Source organism: Hyaena hyaena, unplaced genomic scaffold (assembly GCF_003009895.1).
Source record: "Hyaena hyaena isolate Hyena2069 unplaced genomic scaffold, ASM300989v1 scaffold_2, whole genome shotgun sequence".
Classification (NCBI taxonomy): Eukaryota; Metazoa; Chordata; class Mammalia; order Carnivora; family Hyaenidae; genus Hyaena; species Hyaena hyaena.
In genome coordinates this window covers 4,134,342-4,153,366 of record NW_024080634.1, presented here as the reverse complement: position 1 = coordinate 4,153,366, position 19,025 = coordinate 4,134,342, and the positions used below count along the sequence as shown (strand labels likewise).

Sequence of the window (19,025 nt, the reverse complement as noted above, 5' to 3'; positions counted from 1 at the left end):
TGCCAGCTCAGCTTCTGGATTTCGGGGCCGGGGCTGGCGGGGCCAGGTGGCATCAGGCGGCCACCGTGCAGCCACCTGCAGCAGAGTGGCCACAGTGCTCCCGGTGAAGGAGGCTGGTGCTCGGGAGAAGGCAGGGCTTCTGTTTCCGCGCCGTAACCTGCTGTTTGCAGCCTGCTGGAACCTCCCACGTGCTCGCCGTGAAACCGCGACTTCCCCGGGGAGGGGCTGGAGGGCACTTTGCACCTCACGGCTGGGGAAACTGAGTCTCCAAGGAATTAACTTGCCCGAGCACACCGCGAGTGAAGGGCGAGTCCGGGCTCAGTCCTAATCGCGCCGACTCCCAGACGCCCTTGCTAGGCTCTTCCTCAGGCCCTCTCGACTCCCTGGGCGATGGCATTCTTGCTTCCCCAGCCATAGGGCTCCGGAGTTTACCAGAATGCCATGCTTCAGAGTTTGCTGCTTAAGACCAGAAGTGTCTGGCCTAAAGCCCCAGTAAGGATGCATCAGGGCCTGGGCTGCACGGGGGAGACGACACAGAGGCTGCGTGAAGGGCTACACCCCGTCTAAGACCTGTCCCACAGTCGGAGCTTTTTACAAAGCCACACAAGGGCTGAAGTAAAATCGAGGGTTGCAGCCGGGAGAATGGGCAGTGGGAAAGCCACCCTCGGGCTGGTGGGGCCGGTGATCTCCGGCTATCTCTTTGTCTCCCACCAGAGATGTATCTGAGGCCAGGTGTCGGCTGGAGGGCGGCAGGCTGGCTGGGGTGGTGTCAGACAGAGCGAGCCAGGCTGCAGAAGGACGTGACCCGCTAGCCGTTGTGTGCCACGTCTCGTTCTGAGCTGGGTCAAGAGTGTTCTCTCCAATACCAACGACTCTCGGGGTAGGGGCGGTGGTCCTGCGGCCCCCTGGCCCCAGATCTGGCCTCACTCCTTCTTCTTTCTTGCCCGCCGCCACCCCGAGGCATCCCAAGGACCCTAGCAAAGCTTGGCCACGTTACTTTATAGGATCTGGCCCAGGGTCAGCTCTCCCTGAATCTGCTTGGTCAGAGAGACCACTGAGGTCCCTCTGGCAAGTCCTGTGGGCTCCCCCGCATCAGCACCTGGCCTTCCATCGACAGTCTGATCGTGGCGTGGCTCTGACAGTCTCCTGCCCTGTGCCATGGACCAGTCGATGCTCAAACCTGCCCAGTCCTCTTTAGAGCACGTGCCAGCCCCGCAGAACATTCCTTCAGAAGGTTCTGCTTCTTTAGCTTTGGCCAATGCCAGGTCCTGCTGTGTCTCTGCCGCTTGGAGCTTCCCACTTCGAGGTGTCTGTCACTTGATCCCTGTTGAGTGAGGGTCCTCTTTCTGTGTCAAGGGCTCGAGCACAAGCTGGAGGCTGCCTGAAATCGCCCAGCTGTTGATTCCTTCTGGCTCTTCCTTCTCCAGGAGCGACAAGGAGGTCACAGGAGCTAGAGAATGAGTGGACGAGACCTGAAGGCCATCCTCAGCCTCTGTGTTCTGAGGGTTTTGTTGGAGGAGAAGGAAATGGAAGAAGGGAAGGAAATTACTCCACGGGTGGCCGTGGAATAACTTGAACGTGGCGCATGGGCTGGCCTTACAGGAATTTACCCAGCCCACCTGTCGAATCAGTTCAGGCCTGGAAAGCATGTCCAGGGGGCCGAGGTGCAGAAAATCTTTACGGGCAAGGTGTCTGCAGAGGATGTTTGTTTAACAAAGTACAGGGCAATAATCTGTCTGCAAGGGAAGACAGAGGAAGACCAGAAGGTTCCTTCTGTTCCCTCGAAACCGTGATCCCCCCCATCTCGTGTGAACTCAAGGCTACTCTCTCTCTCTCTCGCTCTCTCTCTCTCTCTCTGCCTCGGGGACACGGTGTGGGCAGAGAACAGGAGGTGTTTATCCACACCCGCGTCTTTTCTCGGAGCCAGTGTCTTACCCCCAGCCCTTCCTCAGAGACAACTCTGCCGGAGTCCAGAACCTTTTTCCAGACGCTGCGAGGAGAGGCCTCGTGGCGAGGGTTGAACTGTTTCCCCTGGGAAGTGTCTGGCAACTCTAATGAGGACCGGCCCTTTGCGTTTATAGAACGCCTTTCATCTGTGGTCTCAAAGCTGCTCCACAAACATTAATTAAGTCTCACACCTGGGAGGCAGGTGAGGCTGGCTGCCCCCAGTTTGAGAGACGAGGAAACAGAGGTTTGGAAGGAAAAGCGCTGTGGCGAGTCATGGGGGCTGGGGGCGGCCCTGCTGTGAGGGATCGGCCTCCTGGATTCCCAGCGCCCCGACCCGGTGGCCCTGAACGCCACGCCTGGGAGCCTCCCCACCTTCCCCCTGGCGGGGCTCGGAATATGGGTCCCAGAGGCTGGGAGGGGTGGAGATGTGGCCACAGGGCTCCGGCTCCCTTCTCCTTCCCTCCTGCAGAGCCCCCCACCATCCCCCGATCGGGCCGGGACCCCTCGAGACCCTGAAGGCCTTTAACACGCAGCATCCCCGGGCGGGTCTCTGCCCAGGCTTGGTGCTGGATGCTTCCCTTCAGAGTAATTGCTGGAACAATGAAGGCATCTTAGCCGTACGTACATGACTAACCAAGATGTCTGTAGCCGGCAGAGACAACGGTTGGCAAATACCAGAGCTATTTCACAACCTTGCTTTTTCCAGGATCCAGCGCTAGTCGGAGCTGACTCACATTACCATGGGGTTTCACTGATAGCAACAACACGCTACTCCTGTGTCGGCGACCCGGCCACACTGCTGGGTGACTGCTCGCCCTCCTTCTCGGGCTGCGCTGCGTGGACCGCACGCCTCGTAGACGGGAGAAAACGGTGCTGGGAGACGGCGGGACTTCCGGGGAAAGAGCTCTCTCAGTACACAGACCCACCCAACGCCTTGGGCCATGAAGACTGGGAGCACAGGGTGCTGAAGAGAGTTGCAGGGGACCCGGGGAGGTGGGGGGGGGGGGGGCCCGGCTTTGGTTTGCAGGGAGCCCCGATCTTCCTTCCCAAGGGTCCCAGACAAGGAGATGCAAGCCACCCCCCGAGGCCCGCCCTGACACATCACCCTGGAAACTGACTCACATCTCTGAGCCCTGAGTCATATCCTGTTGTGCATTTGCAGGCATCCAAGGGGTATGACACCAGCTCCCCATGACTGAGGTGAAGCTGAAGAGAGCCCTGGGAACCACCTTGCCGTCTTCCAAACAGCAAGAAGGCAAAAAAAAAAAAAAAAAAAAATCCTCTAGGGAAAAAAACCAGGACAGCCCCAAGGGTTTTTATATGTTCACCAAGCAGGTTTGGCCCTTTTAAAAATAGATGCTGGGGCCCCATGACATACATAACTGTCTGGTCTCTGTTTTTAAATGGCTCGGAAAGGTTACCGAAAGGTCACATCTTTTAAAGATATCAGCTCGATGGCCAGAGGAAGGGCCTTCTAACTATACCAGCCGCGCCACAGGGCTGCCGACCTGCTTCTGGCCCCAGGCTGAGAGAGGGCCCCTGGGCTCAGGTGGCGCTGTTGGGAATCTGGGTTTGGAGGCTGGGCCTTAAAAACCCCAGAGAGGTGGGTGGTCAGAGCAGAGGCATCAGGGCTCTCTGGCCAGGCTCTCCCGTGTGGCCTGGAGGGGTCTGAGGACAAAGTTGGCCGTTTTAACCTTTGCAAAGAACAGCCTTTGGTTTTGCTGATTTTCTCTGCTGCGTTCTTGGGCAACACTTTCCTTGCCACCTTCCAGTTCACTGATTTCTGCCTTAATTTTTATTATTTCTCTTCTTCTGCTCACTTTCGGTTTAGTGCTTTCTTTCCTCTACTTTCCTAAGGTGGAAGCTCAGATATTGATTCTGGATCTTTCTTCTTTTCCAATATATGCGTTTGCTGCTATAAATTTCCCTCTAAGCACTGCTTTCACTGCATCCCCCAAATTGTGATCAGTTGGGTCTTCCTTTAACTCAAAATGCATTTTAATTTCTCTTGAGACTTCGTATTTAACCCATGGGTTATTTAGAGGTGTGTTGTTGAAGCTCCAAATATTTCTTCTAGCTAACTTTCCATTGTTGATGTTGCGTTTTAGCTTTAAATCCATGGGGTCTGAGAATACACTTTGCGTGCTTTCTGCTCTTTTAAATTTGTTATGGGTGTTTTATGGCCCAGAATGTGGTCTTTCTGGGTGAATGTTCCCTGTGAGCTTGAGAAGCATTTATATTCTGCTGTTGTTAAGTGCCATCTTCTATAAATGTTAACTACATCAAGCCTGGTGGTGATACTTTTCAGGTCAAATATGCTGTAATTTTCTGCCTGCTTGATGTATCAGTTACTAGAAGAATATTTTTCTATTTTTTCTTATAGTTCGAAGTCAGTTTTTGCCTCGTGTTTTAAGACGTTATTGTTAAGTGTCCACGCGTTAAGGATTGTTACCTCTTCTTAGAGAACGGACTCTTTCATCATCAAGTATTTCCCCTCTTTATCCCTGAAATTTTTCCTTCTTCTGAAGCCAGTTTTGTATAAAATTAATAGATTTACACTGCCTTTCTTTGGGTTAGTGTTAGCACAGTCTCTCTGCACCTCTTTACTTTTAACCCAGTCTTTATATTTCAAGTAAGTTCCTTATAGACAACATAGAGTTGGGCCTTGTTATCAGTTCACTCTGATAATCCCTGTCATTTAATCAGGTGCACTTAGAACATTCATAGTTAAAGTGATTATTGACATAGTTAGATTCATATGTACCATGTTTATACCTGTTTAATATTTGCTTACCTGCTCTTTTTTTTTTTCCTCCTCTTTTTCTGCCTTCTCTGGTTTTAATGGAGCATTTTCTATGATTCCATTTTATGTCCTTTCTTGGTCTCTCAATTATACTTTTTGAAAAAAATGTTTTTAGGGACATCTGGGTGGCTCAGTTGGTTAAGCATCCGACTCTCGGTTTGGGCTCAGGTCATGATCTCACAATTTCCCGAGTTCGAGCCCCGCACCAGGTGTCAGCACAGAGCCTGCTTGGGATTCTCTCTCTCTCCCCCTCTCTCTGCCCCACCCCCTGCTCGTGCTGTCTGTTGCTCTCAAAAATAAGTAAATAAACTTTAAAAAAATTATTTTTTAAATGTTTTTAGTGTTTGCCCTAGAGTTACAAACCATGTATATACTGAATCTAAGCCGCCACTGAATATCACTATGTCACTCCTTCCATTCTGTCATTACTGCCGTTCATCTCCTTCGTCCATAGGCTGGGATCACCCAATACGGTTTTCCCTCTGATATCATTTTAGACAGTTATCTTTTGGATCAACTAAGAACAGGAAAAATAAGACTTTATTTTACCTTCATTTATTCTTTCCCTGAAGCTCTTCCTTTCTCTCTGTCAATTTAATTTTCTGACCTACATTTTCCTTTTCCTTGAAGAACTTCTTCTAACATTTCTTGCATGACCATTCTGCTGGGTAAATTACCTCAGTTTTTGTATGTCAGAAAACATCTTTTGTTTCTCCCTCACTGTTGAGGCATAAGTTTGTTGAATATAGAATTCGAGGCTGGTGGCTTTTTTTTTTTTCTCCACACATTTTAAATATTTGCTACACTCTCTTTTTACTTGTTTGGTTTCTGAAGAGAAGTTGGAAGTCATTCTCATCCTCGTTGTTCTCGGGGTAAGGTGCTTCTGTAGATTGTTTGGTATTTCTCTTCCTTGGTGTTCTCTGAGCTTCTGGATCTATGGTTTGATAGCTGTTATTAATTTTGAAAAATTATTGGCCATTATGGGGCGCCTGGGGGGCTCAGTGGGTTAAGCGTCTGACTTCAGCTCAGGTCATGATCCCACGGTCCGTGGGTTCAAGCCCCACTTCGGGCTCTGTGCTGACAGCTCAGAGCCTGGAGCCTGCTTCAGATCCTGTGTCTCCCTCTCTCTCTGACCCTCCCCCACTCATTTTCTCTCTCTCTCTCTCAAAAATAAACATTAAAAAGAAATTTTTAAAAAAAGAAAAATTATTGGTCATTGATAATTCAACTATTTTTTCCACTGTTTTCTTCTTTGTTTCCTTCTGATATTTCCACTCTCCACACATATGTCACAACTTTTGAAATTGTCCCAAAGTTCGTGGATGTTCTGTTTGGCTTTTTTCTGTTTGTTTGCATTGGTTTTTCTTTCTTTTCTCTCTTTACGCCTTTCAGGTTGGGAAGTTTCTAACGTATTTTAAGGCTCCTCGATTCTTTCGTCAGCCATGTCCAACCTACTGATAAACCTGTCAAAGACATCTCTCACCTCCGTTACAGTGTTTTTCATTTCCAGAATGTCCTTCTGTATCTGAGAGTTTCCATCTCCCTACGACATCACCACCTGTTCTTGCACGCGGGCTCCTTTTCCCAGTAGAGCTCTTAACATACTAATCATAATTAAATCCCCTGTCTGGGAACTCCAAGTTCTAGGTCATATCTGAGTCTGGTTCTGATGCTTATTGTATCTCTTCAGATTGCTTCTTTTACCTTTTGGCATATGCCCTGTTATGTCTAATTTGAAAGCTGGGCACGATGTGTCAGGGTCACGGGAACGGAGGTAAACAGGCCTTCAGTGTGAGATTTTATGTTCATCTAGCTCGGAGTTGGGCTGTGTTTAGTGTTTACTGTAGCTGTTGATGCCAGAAGCTTCAGATTCCTCCAATGTCCTTGTTTTTGTCTCCCTTACTGTCATTGGACTTCCCTACAAACTCTTCCCTAAATGGTGTCATTTAGCTGTAACCGACTGTTATGATACTGGATCCCACGAAAACCTGGAAGAGTGCGTGATTTATCAAATTTGTCAAAATTACCATATGAGTGTTCCTCCCAGTTTATGGCCCCAGCAGCTTCCGTTCCTGGTACGCAGACCTCAATGCGAATTTCTACAGTCAGGTGCCTCTCAGGACTTTGGGCTGGCAGTTTGCCCTATAGTCTCGATTCTTTAATAGACTAAGAAAAGTCATGGACTATCAGTCTGTTCAGCTTTTTCTGGTAGAGATGGGACTGGTGACCGACTCTCTTTGACGTCTCAGAGGTGTAGCAGGAAGTGGCAGGACACCTTGATGGCAGTTATTTGATAGGGCCGCTTCTCACTCTGGAGACCCTTTGATACCGCTGCATCAAAAGGTGACAGCACTGTGCTTTCTTACTGAGTAGGGTGTGCCGCGGGTCTCTCCGAGCTCACCACTTGCTTCTGCCCCAACTGCTCCCCAACATCCCCCTTCTTGGAACTCATTTCAGATGGAAGGGAGGGGGGCTCTGTTTCACCCATTTTTGGGGATTATAAAGCTGAAAAGAACCCATCACAAGATGGCCTCAGTGAAGTGGCTGCATCAAAATATTATGTGCCCTGAAAACCACAGGAGGCAGAAAGGCTCAAATTTAAATTTTCTAAGCCAGTAGTTTTTTTTAAGTGTATTTATTTATTTTGAGAGAGAGAGAGAGAGAGAGAGAGAGAGAGAGCACAAGCAGGGGAAGGGCAGAGAAAGAGGGAGAGAGAGAGACACACACACACACACAGAGGGAATCCCAAGCAGGCTCTGCACTGTCGATGCAGAGCCTAATGCGGAGCTCGAACCCACAAACTGTGAAATCATGACCTGAGCTGAAACCAAGAGTCGGACACTTAATGGACTGAGCCACCCCGGTGCCCCTCCAGTAGTTTTCTCACTGGAAACGTGAACTGGTTGACACTGGATCCCCGTCTCTTCTATCCTCCCCTCAGATCTCCAGTTTTCTTGCCCTTTACCACTTACCCTTCGGAGCCCAGCTCGTCTCTGGTGCTGAAGACTGGCTGTCAAGCCCTTTATCAGGGAACAGATTGGTGTTACCTGAGCCTCACTCTGGAGCAGGTGTGCATGGCCTTACCAATATATATCAGATGAACCCCTTAGCATGGATTTATTTCCCTTTTTAAATTTTATTTTTTTGTTTATCCTCGAGAGAAAGGGGGGAGAGAGCGAGAGCTCAGGCAGGAGAGGGGCAGAAATAGAAGAGAGAGAATCTGAAGCAGGCTCTGCACTGCCAGCACAGATCCGGACACAGGGCTCCCCACCTCATGAACCACAAGATCATGACCTGAGCCAAAACCAAGAGTCAGAGGCTTGACTGACTGAGTCACCCAGGTGCACCTCCCCTCCCTTTTTTTATTTTTTTTATTTTTTTTTTATTTTTGAGAGAGAGAGAGCATAAGCAGGGGAGGGGCAGAGAGAGAGGGAGAAAGAGAATCCCAGGCAGGCTCCTCACTGTCAGCACAGAGCCCGACATGGGGCTCAAACTCACGAACGGTGAGATCATGACCTGAGCCAAAATCGGAGACTGAACCAATTGAGCCACCCAGGCGCCCCTCTTTTCCTTTTTCATAATATAATCATAAAAATTACGCAGACAAACTGAACCATTAATATGGCCAAAAACTGTGTTACTTGTTTTATATATAGTTTACCTCACCTTTTCTTCACTGCTACTATTTGAAGTGGGAAAACAATGAAGCAGAGAAAAGAAGTGACTTGCCCAGGATGAAGGCAGAATTCAGACTGCAATCTAGTCTAGGACTTCTGTTAGACACTTTCCCTGGTCTGTTCCTCTGAGGCAGACCAGAAGTGTGTAATAATCGCCATGAGGGCTAGCTCTGATGTGGGACCGGCTGTTTGCAAGCCAGATGAGGCAGATAATCCATCAGTTCACCTGGACACAGGTCTCCACTAGCTGTGATTCCCTAAAGGCACAATCCATTCACTGCTGAGTCCCCGAAACAGTGACCCTAGTAAAGCAAAAATGCTCATTGGCAACAAGAACCCATGAGGATGTGAATAATTCCATTAGCCTATGAATGGATGAATGAATGAACGAACCAGTTAGTGTGAATGAATAAAAAAAAAAAGAAACCCTCTCAACACGACGATTAATGCAATAGGAAGAGACCTTCCCAAGCGCCATCTACTCCCGGGACCTTCACTGGTATCGGACCGGAAGTTCCTGTGGGGCGGGGACTACGTTGGCCTTAAGTCTTTACTCCGAGCTCAGTTAGCACATGCAGGGCACACACCAAAATTTCAAAAAACGTTTGTCCTTTTCGATGGACTGACTTATCAGAGGCTCTCCCTTCAGGAACAAGTGGCCCTACTCTCTGGAGAATGACTGACAGCGGCTCTCTTCCTCGGCCTCTGGTCTTTTCTGGATAACTTGCACCTTCTCCCTGCCTACTCCGTCATCCCAGAATAGGTATATTTACTGTTAAGAGCACCATTCCTCACCCCACACTTCCACCTGATTCTTTCCGAAGTCTGACTGGCGTACAAGGGAAGCAGGGCAACAGTGCAGAGGACCTATTTGAATTAGAATCCTGCTGTTGGAAGGGGCGTGGAGATCATGTCTTCTCAGAGATGAGCACGAGGAAGTGTAAGGCTCGCCACAGGTCCAGGCTCACCACAGAGGTTGGCGTGGAGGCCACTTCTGCGCCTGAGCCCAGAGCTCGGGCTGGCCCACCACACTGCCTTCTTGTGTTCACATTGGTCCCATCAGAGCAAGAAGTGGTAACTGAGCAGTAAGCTCGGCACATACCATATCATTGGCCCTAGTGTTTTGTTCTAATTTTTTTTTTTTTTTTTTTTTTTTGCTTTTGGGTTTTTATTAGTAATACACATAGAATTCGAAAACACTCAAAAACCTGGCAGGAGCAGCTCGCCATCACCACCTTCTGGCCCACCGCTGGCAATGAATCCAAACACAGTTCACTCTGGTCACATGAATGGAAATTGATCAGAGGGGGGGTCCTTTGGGTTTTTAGTGTTATCCGTTCTCTAATGCTAGAAAGCTAAGCTGTGTGTGGAGTAAGAATGTTGAATCTAAAACCCTGGGTTTAAAAAGAAAAAAAAAAAAAAAGCAATCCCAGAACTTGGACTTTAATCATAAAGATCATTTTACCAAAGCATATTTTTAAAAGGCTGTGAAACATTATGCAACGTTTGCATGGTTTAATTATGAGTTTAGAAAAGCCTAGCACAACTTTTTCACTACAGTAAAACATGACAGAGCATGAATCATGGCATAATGCTTTATGCTTACTGTGGTTTTAGACACGGGGTTAAGGGATGCTGGGCTGTCTACACAGCAAGGCATGAGTTACTGAACCGCAATTCACACCCCGGAGGGCTTTATGACAATTATAAAACCTCTTTTGTTTGCTTCTGAAATGATTAAAATATTTGAGTGCTGCATATTCCCGCAGCAAATGTGTATATCTAAGACATATGCATGTCTTACAAAAATATCTGAGTCTATAATTTATTCTTCACTTGGAAGAAAACGCTTGTAGTAATATGAGAATTCTAAACAACATGCTATTGCTATTTGCTTACAGTTATTAGAAACACAGTTATTAGATCTGCACTGTAAGACTGCAGATCTTTGACTGTAGTTGAACATTCATTTCCGTGGAGTTTAGAATGGACGGGTTTACTTATCTGCTCAAATTCCCGAAGATTCAGAGTGAAATGAAGGCCCTTCTTTAACATTGATTTCAGACAGTCTAAGTTAAAATATTTCCCCAGATTTTTTAAACTCAAAAAATTGAGTTATTACTTTTTAGAGAGAGAGCACAAGCGCATGCGAGGGGGAGGGGCAGAGGGAGGGAGGGAGAGAATCCCGAGCAGACTCCATGCTCAGCATGGAGCCCGAAGCCGGGCTCGATCCCACAACCCAGGGATTGTGACCCGAGCTGAAATCAAGAGTTGGGATACTCAACTGACTGAGTCACCCGGGTGCCCCTAAAATTGAGTTATTTTAAACAAAAGAAAGAAACGGATCCATGTGGGAGGGGGGGAAGGGGATGGGGCAGGTAGAAGATGGGGCGAGACCTGGATCTCCAAACCCCTGATTCTGTCATTGCTTTGCTGGCTTCGAACAGATCAACAGAAACAGCAAACTTGAACTGTTGGAAATGAACAGCCCCCTGAGGAAGTAGAATGTTCTATAATGAGTAGAAATAACTCAGTTCTTTATGTCCTGGCACATACACAGCTTGCAACCAGTATTTTCCTGAGGAACGTTGCTCTTTCCAGATTGACTCGCAGCCTCATGCAGCCCTGGCTATGAGGTCCCTGGGGAGTGGCGTGGTCCACAGAGAAGGTGGGACACAGAGAAAATCAGTGTTTAGCCCTAGAAAAAATGGAAAGCTATCTTGTGGCAGGCCAGCGGGCCATTTAAATTTGCTTACACGTGTGGTCTAAGAAGAGAGGGTTTGTTCCTTTTTTTCTCCTTTTCATCTGCAAACAGTATGATGCTTTTGAAACTAAGACTCCTGTGAATGCTGGAGTCAAATCGACAAAGTCCTTTTTGCCGAAATCTTCTGAAGTCAGAGTTTTGTCTCTTCTCCATCCCAGGCCTCATTTAATGGCCCTCTATAAAATACTTGCTCAACATTCTGCCCTTTAAACGCGGCAAACTTGAGGTCTTGAAAAGATACAGGGCACCCGTCGGCCTGGGCTGGTTGAGCTAGCTCACTACTGCTGCGCTTGTGAACTCGTCACCAGGCCGCATCGCCGGCTTCCCAGCCAGACCTTCTTCTCTGTCATCCTTGGGAGACAATTTGCCTAACCAGAGAACTTTTATTTATTTATTTATTTATTTATTATTTTTTTAACACATTCATTTTTGAGAGAGAGAGAGAGAGTGCGAGCGGGGGAGGGGCAGAGAGAGAGAGAGAGATACAGAATCTGAAACAGGCTCCAGGCTCCGAGCTGTCGGCACAGAGCCCCACGCAGGGCTCGAACCCACGAGCGGTGAGATCAGGACCTGAGCTGAAGTCGGACGCTTAACCGACTGAGCCACCCAGGCACCCCAACAGAGGACTTTTAAGAGCCCTTGGAGTATTTTTACCAAAGGAACCAAAAAAAAAAAAAAAAAAAAATCAAGGCTCTATGTTCTTTTTTGCTTACTGAATACAGACGGATAGGTGATCATCTGAGTTTATAAAATGTGTCACAGGATGAGAATTGTAACTCTGGTAAAGCTGAAATTGTCTGGACGGCCAATACGTGCTGTAGTTCAACAGGGGGGCGTGAACACCTACCTGGAAAGCACCTTCAACCTCCCCCGTGGTTATGAGCATGAGCAAGTACAGCTTTTGGAAAGAACAGTTATCAGGGGGAAATCTGCAAGCATCACACATAAACTATGTAATTCAGTATCTTTGGGAGGAGGAGGAGAACACTCAAACAAAAGCAAATACTTGGACTTACTACACACACTGGTCAACAGGCCACAGGCATGTATAATGCACTTAAACAATGGTGACTAGCTTTGTTATTAAAAGATTTCTCTTCTTAAATCCGCCCCCCCTCTCCCCCCCGACATATGACTGACCTCTCTGATCTTCTGCAGACACAAGGCAGATCCAGCCGTCCCCACCCTGGTCCTATGATCAGTCCTATCAATACCTGGGATCCATCGCCTCGCCTTCCGTACACCCAGCAACACCCATCTCGCCGGGACGGGCCAGCGGCATGACAACGCTCTCTGCAGAGATTTCCAGTCGACTCTCAAGTAAGCGGCTCCAACCCACTCTTTGAAGTTGAGCTAGAGTGGAAGGTTCGAGAGACTGGAGATGCCTGAAGGGGCTGGCAGTTGTTTCGGGGGGCGAGGGGGAAGGTAAAATGTGCTTTAAAGACAAGGTTGTCAAAGTCCTATACCCGTGCACGGATTTTCCCTGACACCTTGAGACAGAGATTATGAACGCGAAGGCAGAAGTGGATTCTGTGGGCCTTTGGGGCTTGCTCACGTTTGGCAGACAAAGGGAGCAGCTGAAGGGTTTATAATATACAAGGCCAAAGTAACCAGCTTCTAGAAGTCAGGTGGAACTGTCCATCTTGTGGGTGGCCAGCTTTCAGAGGCCATGTGAACAGCACACTGGGGTCCCCGGGCTACACCCCACATGAGATATTTCAAATGAAGGGTTGTTCATACCAGATTAGAGGAACAGAATGGAAAGCTCAGGTGTCGTGGTTAGCATAATTGTTGTTAATACGAGCTCATTAAATATTAGTCATGTAACCTATGAGACCTTTGGGCTTGGCACTCACCTTTGCTTATGGGCAGGGAAATCGGAGTTAGAGAAAAATTCCTTTGTGAAAAGCAAAGGAAGAAACTCCCTGTTTGGAGCTTTGAAATTGAAGCTGGACCAAAGTGTGAAAATACCTCAGAGAACTTCAGCTTTATGAAGCCTGCAAGTGTACTTCGTATGTGTTTGGAAGAGGGTGGTGGTTTTGCTTTCCAGCCCTTGAGCTCCGATTATGGTAGATTAGGGGGCAGGCAGAGGGGCAAAGGCGGCCTGTCCGCCATTTTAAATGCCGTGTAATGTGGTGTTTTCCAGATAGTTGTGATTATGTGAAATTTCACCAAACGCTTTGGCTTCTTCCCAGAGCTTCTCAACAGCAGCACCACTGACAACTGGGGCCAGAGAATTCTTTGTCATGGGGGGTGGCTGCCCTGTGCCCTGTAGGACTTCTAGCAACATCTCTAGATACAGCCATACCCCTACCCCCATCAAGACAACCAAGAATGTCTCCAGGCCTTGCCTCATAGCCAGAGGTCCCAGACTGCCCCCTTAGTTGGGAACCCCGGCCTTCAGGTATTCTCGGGCACTGTGGTGAAATGGGAAAGCCGACTTGGGTGCCCACCTCTACATTGTTTTTGATTATTAATGCCAGTATGTTCAGGACACCTGCTGGGGGCTGAGGCATTGAGGAAGTAGCATAGGAATGATGACGTCTGCCCAGCTTGTTGTTTTAGAAGTTCTGTTCCCTCGGGACCAGTTTGATTCCAAAGGCACTTGTCAACTTTTATTGATTCTTCTCAGTGGCGCTGCTTGGCTCTCTACATCTGAAACAATTGCTGTTTTCCTTGGAAATGTGCCCGCTGTGGGTCCCTTGGAGTTTATTACATAAGACTTTTGACTTGGTCAGCACCCAAGATCTGCACCTTCTGGTTTCAAGAGCCCTAGGGGACAGCCGCTCCGACTGACCAGTGTTCGGATGTGAGGGTGACTTTTTTTTTTTTTTTTTTGAAGGAATGAGTAATGTGCCCTCCCAAGTCCCGTGTCGCTGTTACACTTCTGGCTAACCGGGACCTCAGTTACCCGGCAAGCAGGGAAGGATGTTGTATGGCACGAGGGTGTGAAGTACACGAAAACCACATCCCAGTTCAGCCCCCGAGACTGCTCCTCCCCTGTGTTGGAGGGAGGGCCAGAGAGAATTCCAGATGAGCTTCCCCACCCCCCTGGTGGCAGAGAGAAGGGCACGGGACACTGCTCTTCAACTTGGCAGATCTCCCTCGGAGAAATCAAGCCTGGAGCGCAGGCCTGCCGAGTGTAGTCAGACGCCTGGGGGCAGTAGGGGGTTGGGAGGCATGAAAAGAAAAGTGGCTGCCGGGCTCCCTGCTGTGAGAACCTGACACTGCCCTGAGCCCCAAGTTCTGCCCCCGCCCCCAGCCCCACCTGGACTTCCTTCTGCGGGCGGGGGCCTTGCCTTCTTGTCTCCCTCTCTTTTCCGTTGCAGACAGTCTCCACACCTTGTCTGAAAAGAGATGTCATCTGCAGGTTCTCCTTTATTTTTTTTCTTTAAAAAAAAATTAATGTTTAGCTGCCAACCTGGGCGACAGACAGCACGCATTAATCTGAGTCATGCGAAAGATCCTTTTAAGGCAGCCATTATCTGCTCAGGCTGTTTAATCCTTTGGGGGCAGTGGGAGGGGCCGGAGTGGGACAGCTTTCATCCACATCAAGCTGCAGAACGAACACTTGAGCTGTCATGGCAAATATTTAGCCCCATCGGTGGGGAAACATTTCCAACGAAAATACCTGAACCTCCTAATCCCTAGATTTCCTACTCCTTAAAAGCTCCCTGTGAATATTAGGGCTTCCCACCCCCACACGCCATTGAATAAGGGGGCGCCAGGCCAGCCGAAGGGACACATGAGCTACAGCCCGGTGGGGTGAGTGGCACATGGCGGTGGGGCTCAGTAGGAAGTGTCAGACCGGACATAAAAATGGCCCCAGTTATTTGAATAGGCCATCTGAATCGGAACATATCTGGAGGGCCGAAGCTCTCTTACTATCAGAATGAGTGGAAAAAGACAGAGCGGCCAAATAGATGGCCTCTTGTGGAGCGGCCCGGGGACTGTGTAGACAGGAGAATCGCGGACAGTACCGAAGAGCTTTCAGCTATCCTGGCCACACGTGAAAGAGCTCTTTTCCCCTGACAGCTGAGGCCGTAACATCATTCCATGACTTACGTCCGTGACCAATTGCGGACTCACTCGGGATTACGGTAACTTGGTACCGTCACCAGCTTACCACGTAGTAGTAGTTGGAACACACTGGCAGAACATGTCCAGACATCGCCATGAAACAGGGTGACCTTTCATTCATTTTTTCCAGTGGATTCACCTTTTTTGTCTCAGGGCAAATGAAGCAAGAGGAATAATGGGCGGAGCCATTAGCTCCTGTCCTGAGTTATTGCATCATATGCCAACGAATTGATTGTATTTGCCGAATGCTCTTCCCCCTACCTTGGATTCTCCCTAGACTATAGACATTAACTGGAAAAATGGAGTCAAGCTTCCTGTCACAGGTCTCCGTGTGAGCAAAAACAAGTGACACAGAGCTTGCTCACAGACGGCCCCAGTCCGCGGGCAGGGACGAATGCTCTGGAATGAGGTGCGGCCTGGCTTCAGGACGGGCTCGAGAGCAGCCATGGAACGGCAGCTCTAGAACCTCTGTCAGTTTACAACGTTTCCCCGGCCCACATGTCTGCCTCGCTTTGAAAAGATTAACAGGAGTGTTTGTTTAAAAGTCAGACTCCTGGTTTCCTCATTAGCAGAGAGATTGGCTGCAGACTTGGGTTGTTTCTATAAACTTTAATTACCTCTCTGATGAGGAGCATATACCCTCCTCAATCACATTCACCCCGAATTTATGGAGGAGTTCATTCAGAGAGGGAAGGAGGAGAAGGGAGGGGGAGAAGGGGGAGAGAGCTTGAGGAGGAGAGGGAGAGAGACAGGCGGAGAAAGGCGCACACTAGCTCTCCCTGCTGGAGTAATAGGCTTGAAATATGAGGAAGCTGATCAACCCCGGATGCCTTCCAAAAACAGATTAATCCACCCTGGTAGCTTTCCTTTCAGAGCAAACTCTTGGCTCTGTCAAGTTTCTCTATGGGCCCGAACACAAAAGGACACAGGCCACATGCCCTCCTGGGCTTGGAGTTGTTTTATATGTTGATTTGAGAGCTTAACAAATTTTAAAACGTTTAATTCTTGCCTCTGCTGCCTTTTGGGTTTGCTGATATAAAGACTACGGCCCCGGCCCAGTCATTTAATGAAAAATTCTGAGGAACAGAAATTAACCCAGGACACCATGCTACATCTACAGTGGTTCTCAGGGGGGGAGAGGAGGGCCTTGTCCCCCTTCCCCTCCCCCGAGGACATGTGGCAGTGTCTGGGGACATTGTTAGTTGTCACAACGCGGGGTGTGGGGGCACTGCGGACATTTGGTGGGCAGAGGCCACGACACTGCCAAACATCCCACAGTGCGCAGGACAGCCCCCCACCGCCCCAACAATAACTGTCTGCCCCAAAATGTCAATAGTGCTAACTGTTGAGAAACTGATCTACAGGACACAGGCAGCACTTCCTGGCGTCCAGACCCCCTCGTAGTTCCCAAGGGCAGCCTGTGGTTGAGAAAAATGCAGAAGGATGCAATGAAGGCCAAAGCCAGTCTCTGAAACCATAAATGCATAATCCTAACAAAGTGAGTTTTATAGACCAAGCTTTGCCATTCCTGGTAAAACTTCATGTGCGAAATGGAGTATATACATCAAGGCCCTACAGCCGTTTGTGTTAACAAGGCAGTGAGGCACAGAACCGGTGAAGTGAACCACGTGAAACCGAGGCTGTGTTTCTCTACAAATGTGGAACAAGTCTAAAGATAGATGTAGCAGAGAAAGAGCACGGTGCTACTGACACTCACCCTCAGTCACTACAATGGCAAGCGTCAGATCACATCATAAGAAATTGCCAATTTTTAATTGTTTGAGGCCTACAGAAACATCAGTTTCCTATGATTCAACCTAAATATTATTCAATATTTATATATATCAATATTATAACACAATGTCATATATGTAGGATAGATTCTATTAATATTTATCAGCTCATGCCTCCATTACATTAGTATTGTATGATTTTATAAGTTACATCTTGTTATAATTATGTTAATATCACAGATTACACTTATATTAATATTGCATATTAATATAGTGATGATAGAGGGCCGGCCAACTTTTTAATGTAAAGGGCCAGATGGTAGATATTTTAGCTTTCTGGGTCCCACGATGGGTCCGTGTCACGACCGCTCAACTCTGCTCCACAGCAGCCCTGCTGACACATCAAAGGATGGGCAAAGTTCATCCCAATGAAACGTTTCGTATGGCCACTGAAATTTGAATTTCACAGGATTTTCACATCAGGAAATATTCTTCCTTTCACTTCTTTCAACCATTTAGAGAAGTAACTCATTCTTAGCTTGTGAGCCACGCGAAAATTGGTGGCAGCTGCAAGGTGGGTTTGCTGACCCCGTGGTTACACCGATATCATATTATACGTATTATATCTACCCATTACTGTATGGTATATTACATCGTTTATACACGAACTCGCGTTACGCACGGCCGTCGCGGCCATCCTCCCACCTCTCTATCCGCTTGCACGCTGGGTAGGCCCCGGGCTCCCTGGGCAGCAGCATTCTGGGTACTCCTGTGGGCGGGGCCGCGGGCGGGAGGGGCGGGGCCTCCTCCGCTCGCGCCTCACGCTTGTCTTCTCCCTCCCGCCCCCGCAGCGGCGCCCGACCTGACGGCCTTCGGCGACCCGCGCCAGTTCCCCGCGCTGCCCTCCATCTCAGACCCCCGCATGCACTACCCCGGGGCCTTCACCTACTCCCCGACGCCCGTCACGTCGGGCATCGGCATCGGCATGTCGGCCATGAGCTCGGCCACGCGCTACCACACGTACCTGCCGCCGCCCTACCCCGGCTCGTCGCAGGCGCAGGGCGGCCCCTTCCAGGCCAGCTCGCCCTCCTACCACCTGTACTACGGCGCCTCGGCCGGCTCCTACCAGTTCTCCATGGTGGGCGGCGAGCGCTCGCCGCCGCGCATCCTGCCGCCCTGCACCAACGCGTCCACGGGCTCGGCGCTGCTCAACCCCAGCCTCCCGAACCAGAGCGACGTGGTGGAGGCCGAGGGCAGCCACAGCAACTCGCCCACCAACATGGCGCCCGCCGCGCGCCTCGAGGAGGCCGTGTGGCGGCCCTACTGAGGCCCCTGCGGCGGCCGGCGGGAGGGGCGCCCGGGCCCGGCCGTGGCCCCGGACGTCCGGCCTGCGCGGAGGGGGCGGGGGGCGCGCCCCGCGGGCCGGGCCCTGGGGTCTCGCCCGGCTCCGCGCCGGCCGGGCCCCACCCCGGGCCCCCCGCCCCCCGGATCCGTGCGGAGCGCCGGTCTCCCCTTTTCCGAACCCGACCTGACCCCCCCCCCCACCCCCGGAGGGTGTCCGCTTCGCCACCACGCGGACGCGTCGTAAGGCAAACAGGAAGATTCCCAGAGGGAAACTGTGAATGCTTCTGATTTAGCGATGCTGTGAATAAAAGAAAGATTTTATAGCCTTGACTTCACTTTTTAACCAAGTTGTCTATTCCAAAGAATGGAATTTTTGGTTTTGGGGGCGGGGGGAGGGAGGGGGGAATGCAACTCCTCTTGTTTTGGTATCTAATTCATACTTTTAATTTTCTCTTCCAGCACCTTATAAATTGCAAAATGCGTATTTGCATTTGGGGTGGTTTTTATTTTTATATATATAAATTTGAGCTTGCTTCTTCCTTGCTTTGACAATTGAAAGAAATATGATTCCTTTTTTCTGTAAGTTTTATTTAACTTTTCTTTTGGACTTTCGTGTGGTTGTTCTTTTTGAGAAACAGCTACAGCTTTGGGTCATTTTCAACTACTGTATTCCCGCG

At 49.3% G+C, this 19,025-nt stretch overlaps 1 protein-coding gene across 3 annotated transcripts in view; it reads left to right on the top strand.

The window, feature by feature from the left end:
* The window catches only part of RUNX1 (RUNX family transcription factor 1), a 251,033-nt gene extending 232,355 nt beyond the window's left edge, over nucleotides 1-18,678 (top strand). For all 3 annotated transcript variants that reach the window (XM_039228414.1, XM_039228421.1, XM_039228411.1), the window contains 2 exons: nucleotides 12,350-12,511; nucleotides 17,856-18,678. In XM_039228414.1, coding sequence (XP_039084345.1) covers nucleotides 12,350-12,511; nucleotides 17,856-18,331 — 638 coding nt within the window. In that variant the 3' untranslated portion in view covers nucleotides 18,332-18,678. The remainder of the gene's footprint in view (nucleotides 1-12,349; nucleotides 12,512-17,855) is intronic.
* The last annotated feature ends 347 nt before the right edge of the window (nucleotides 18,679-19,025 follow it).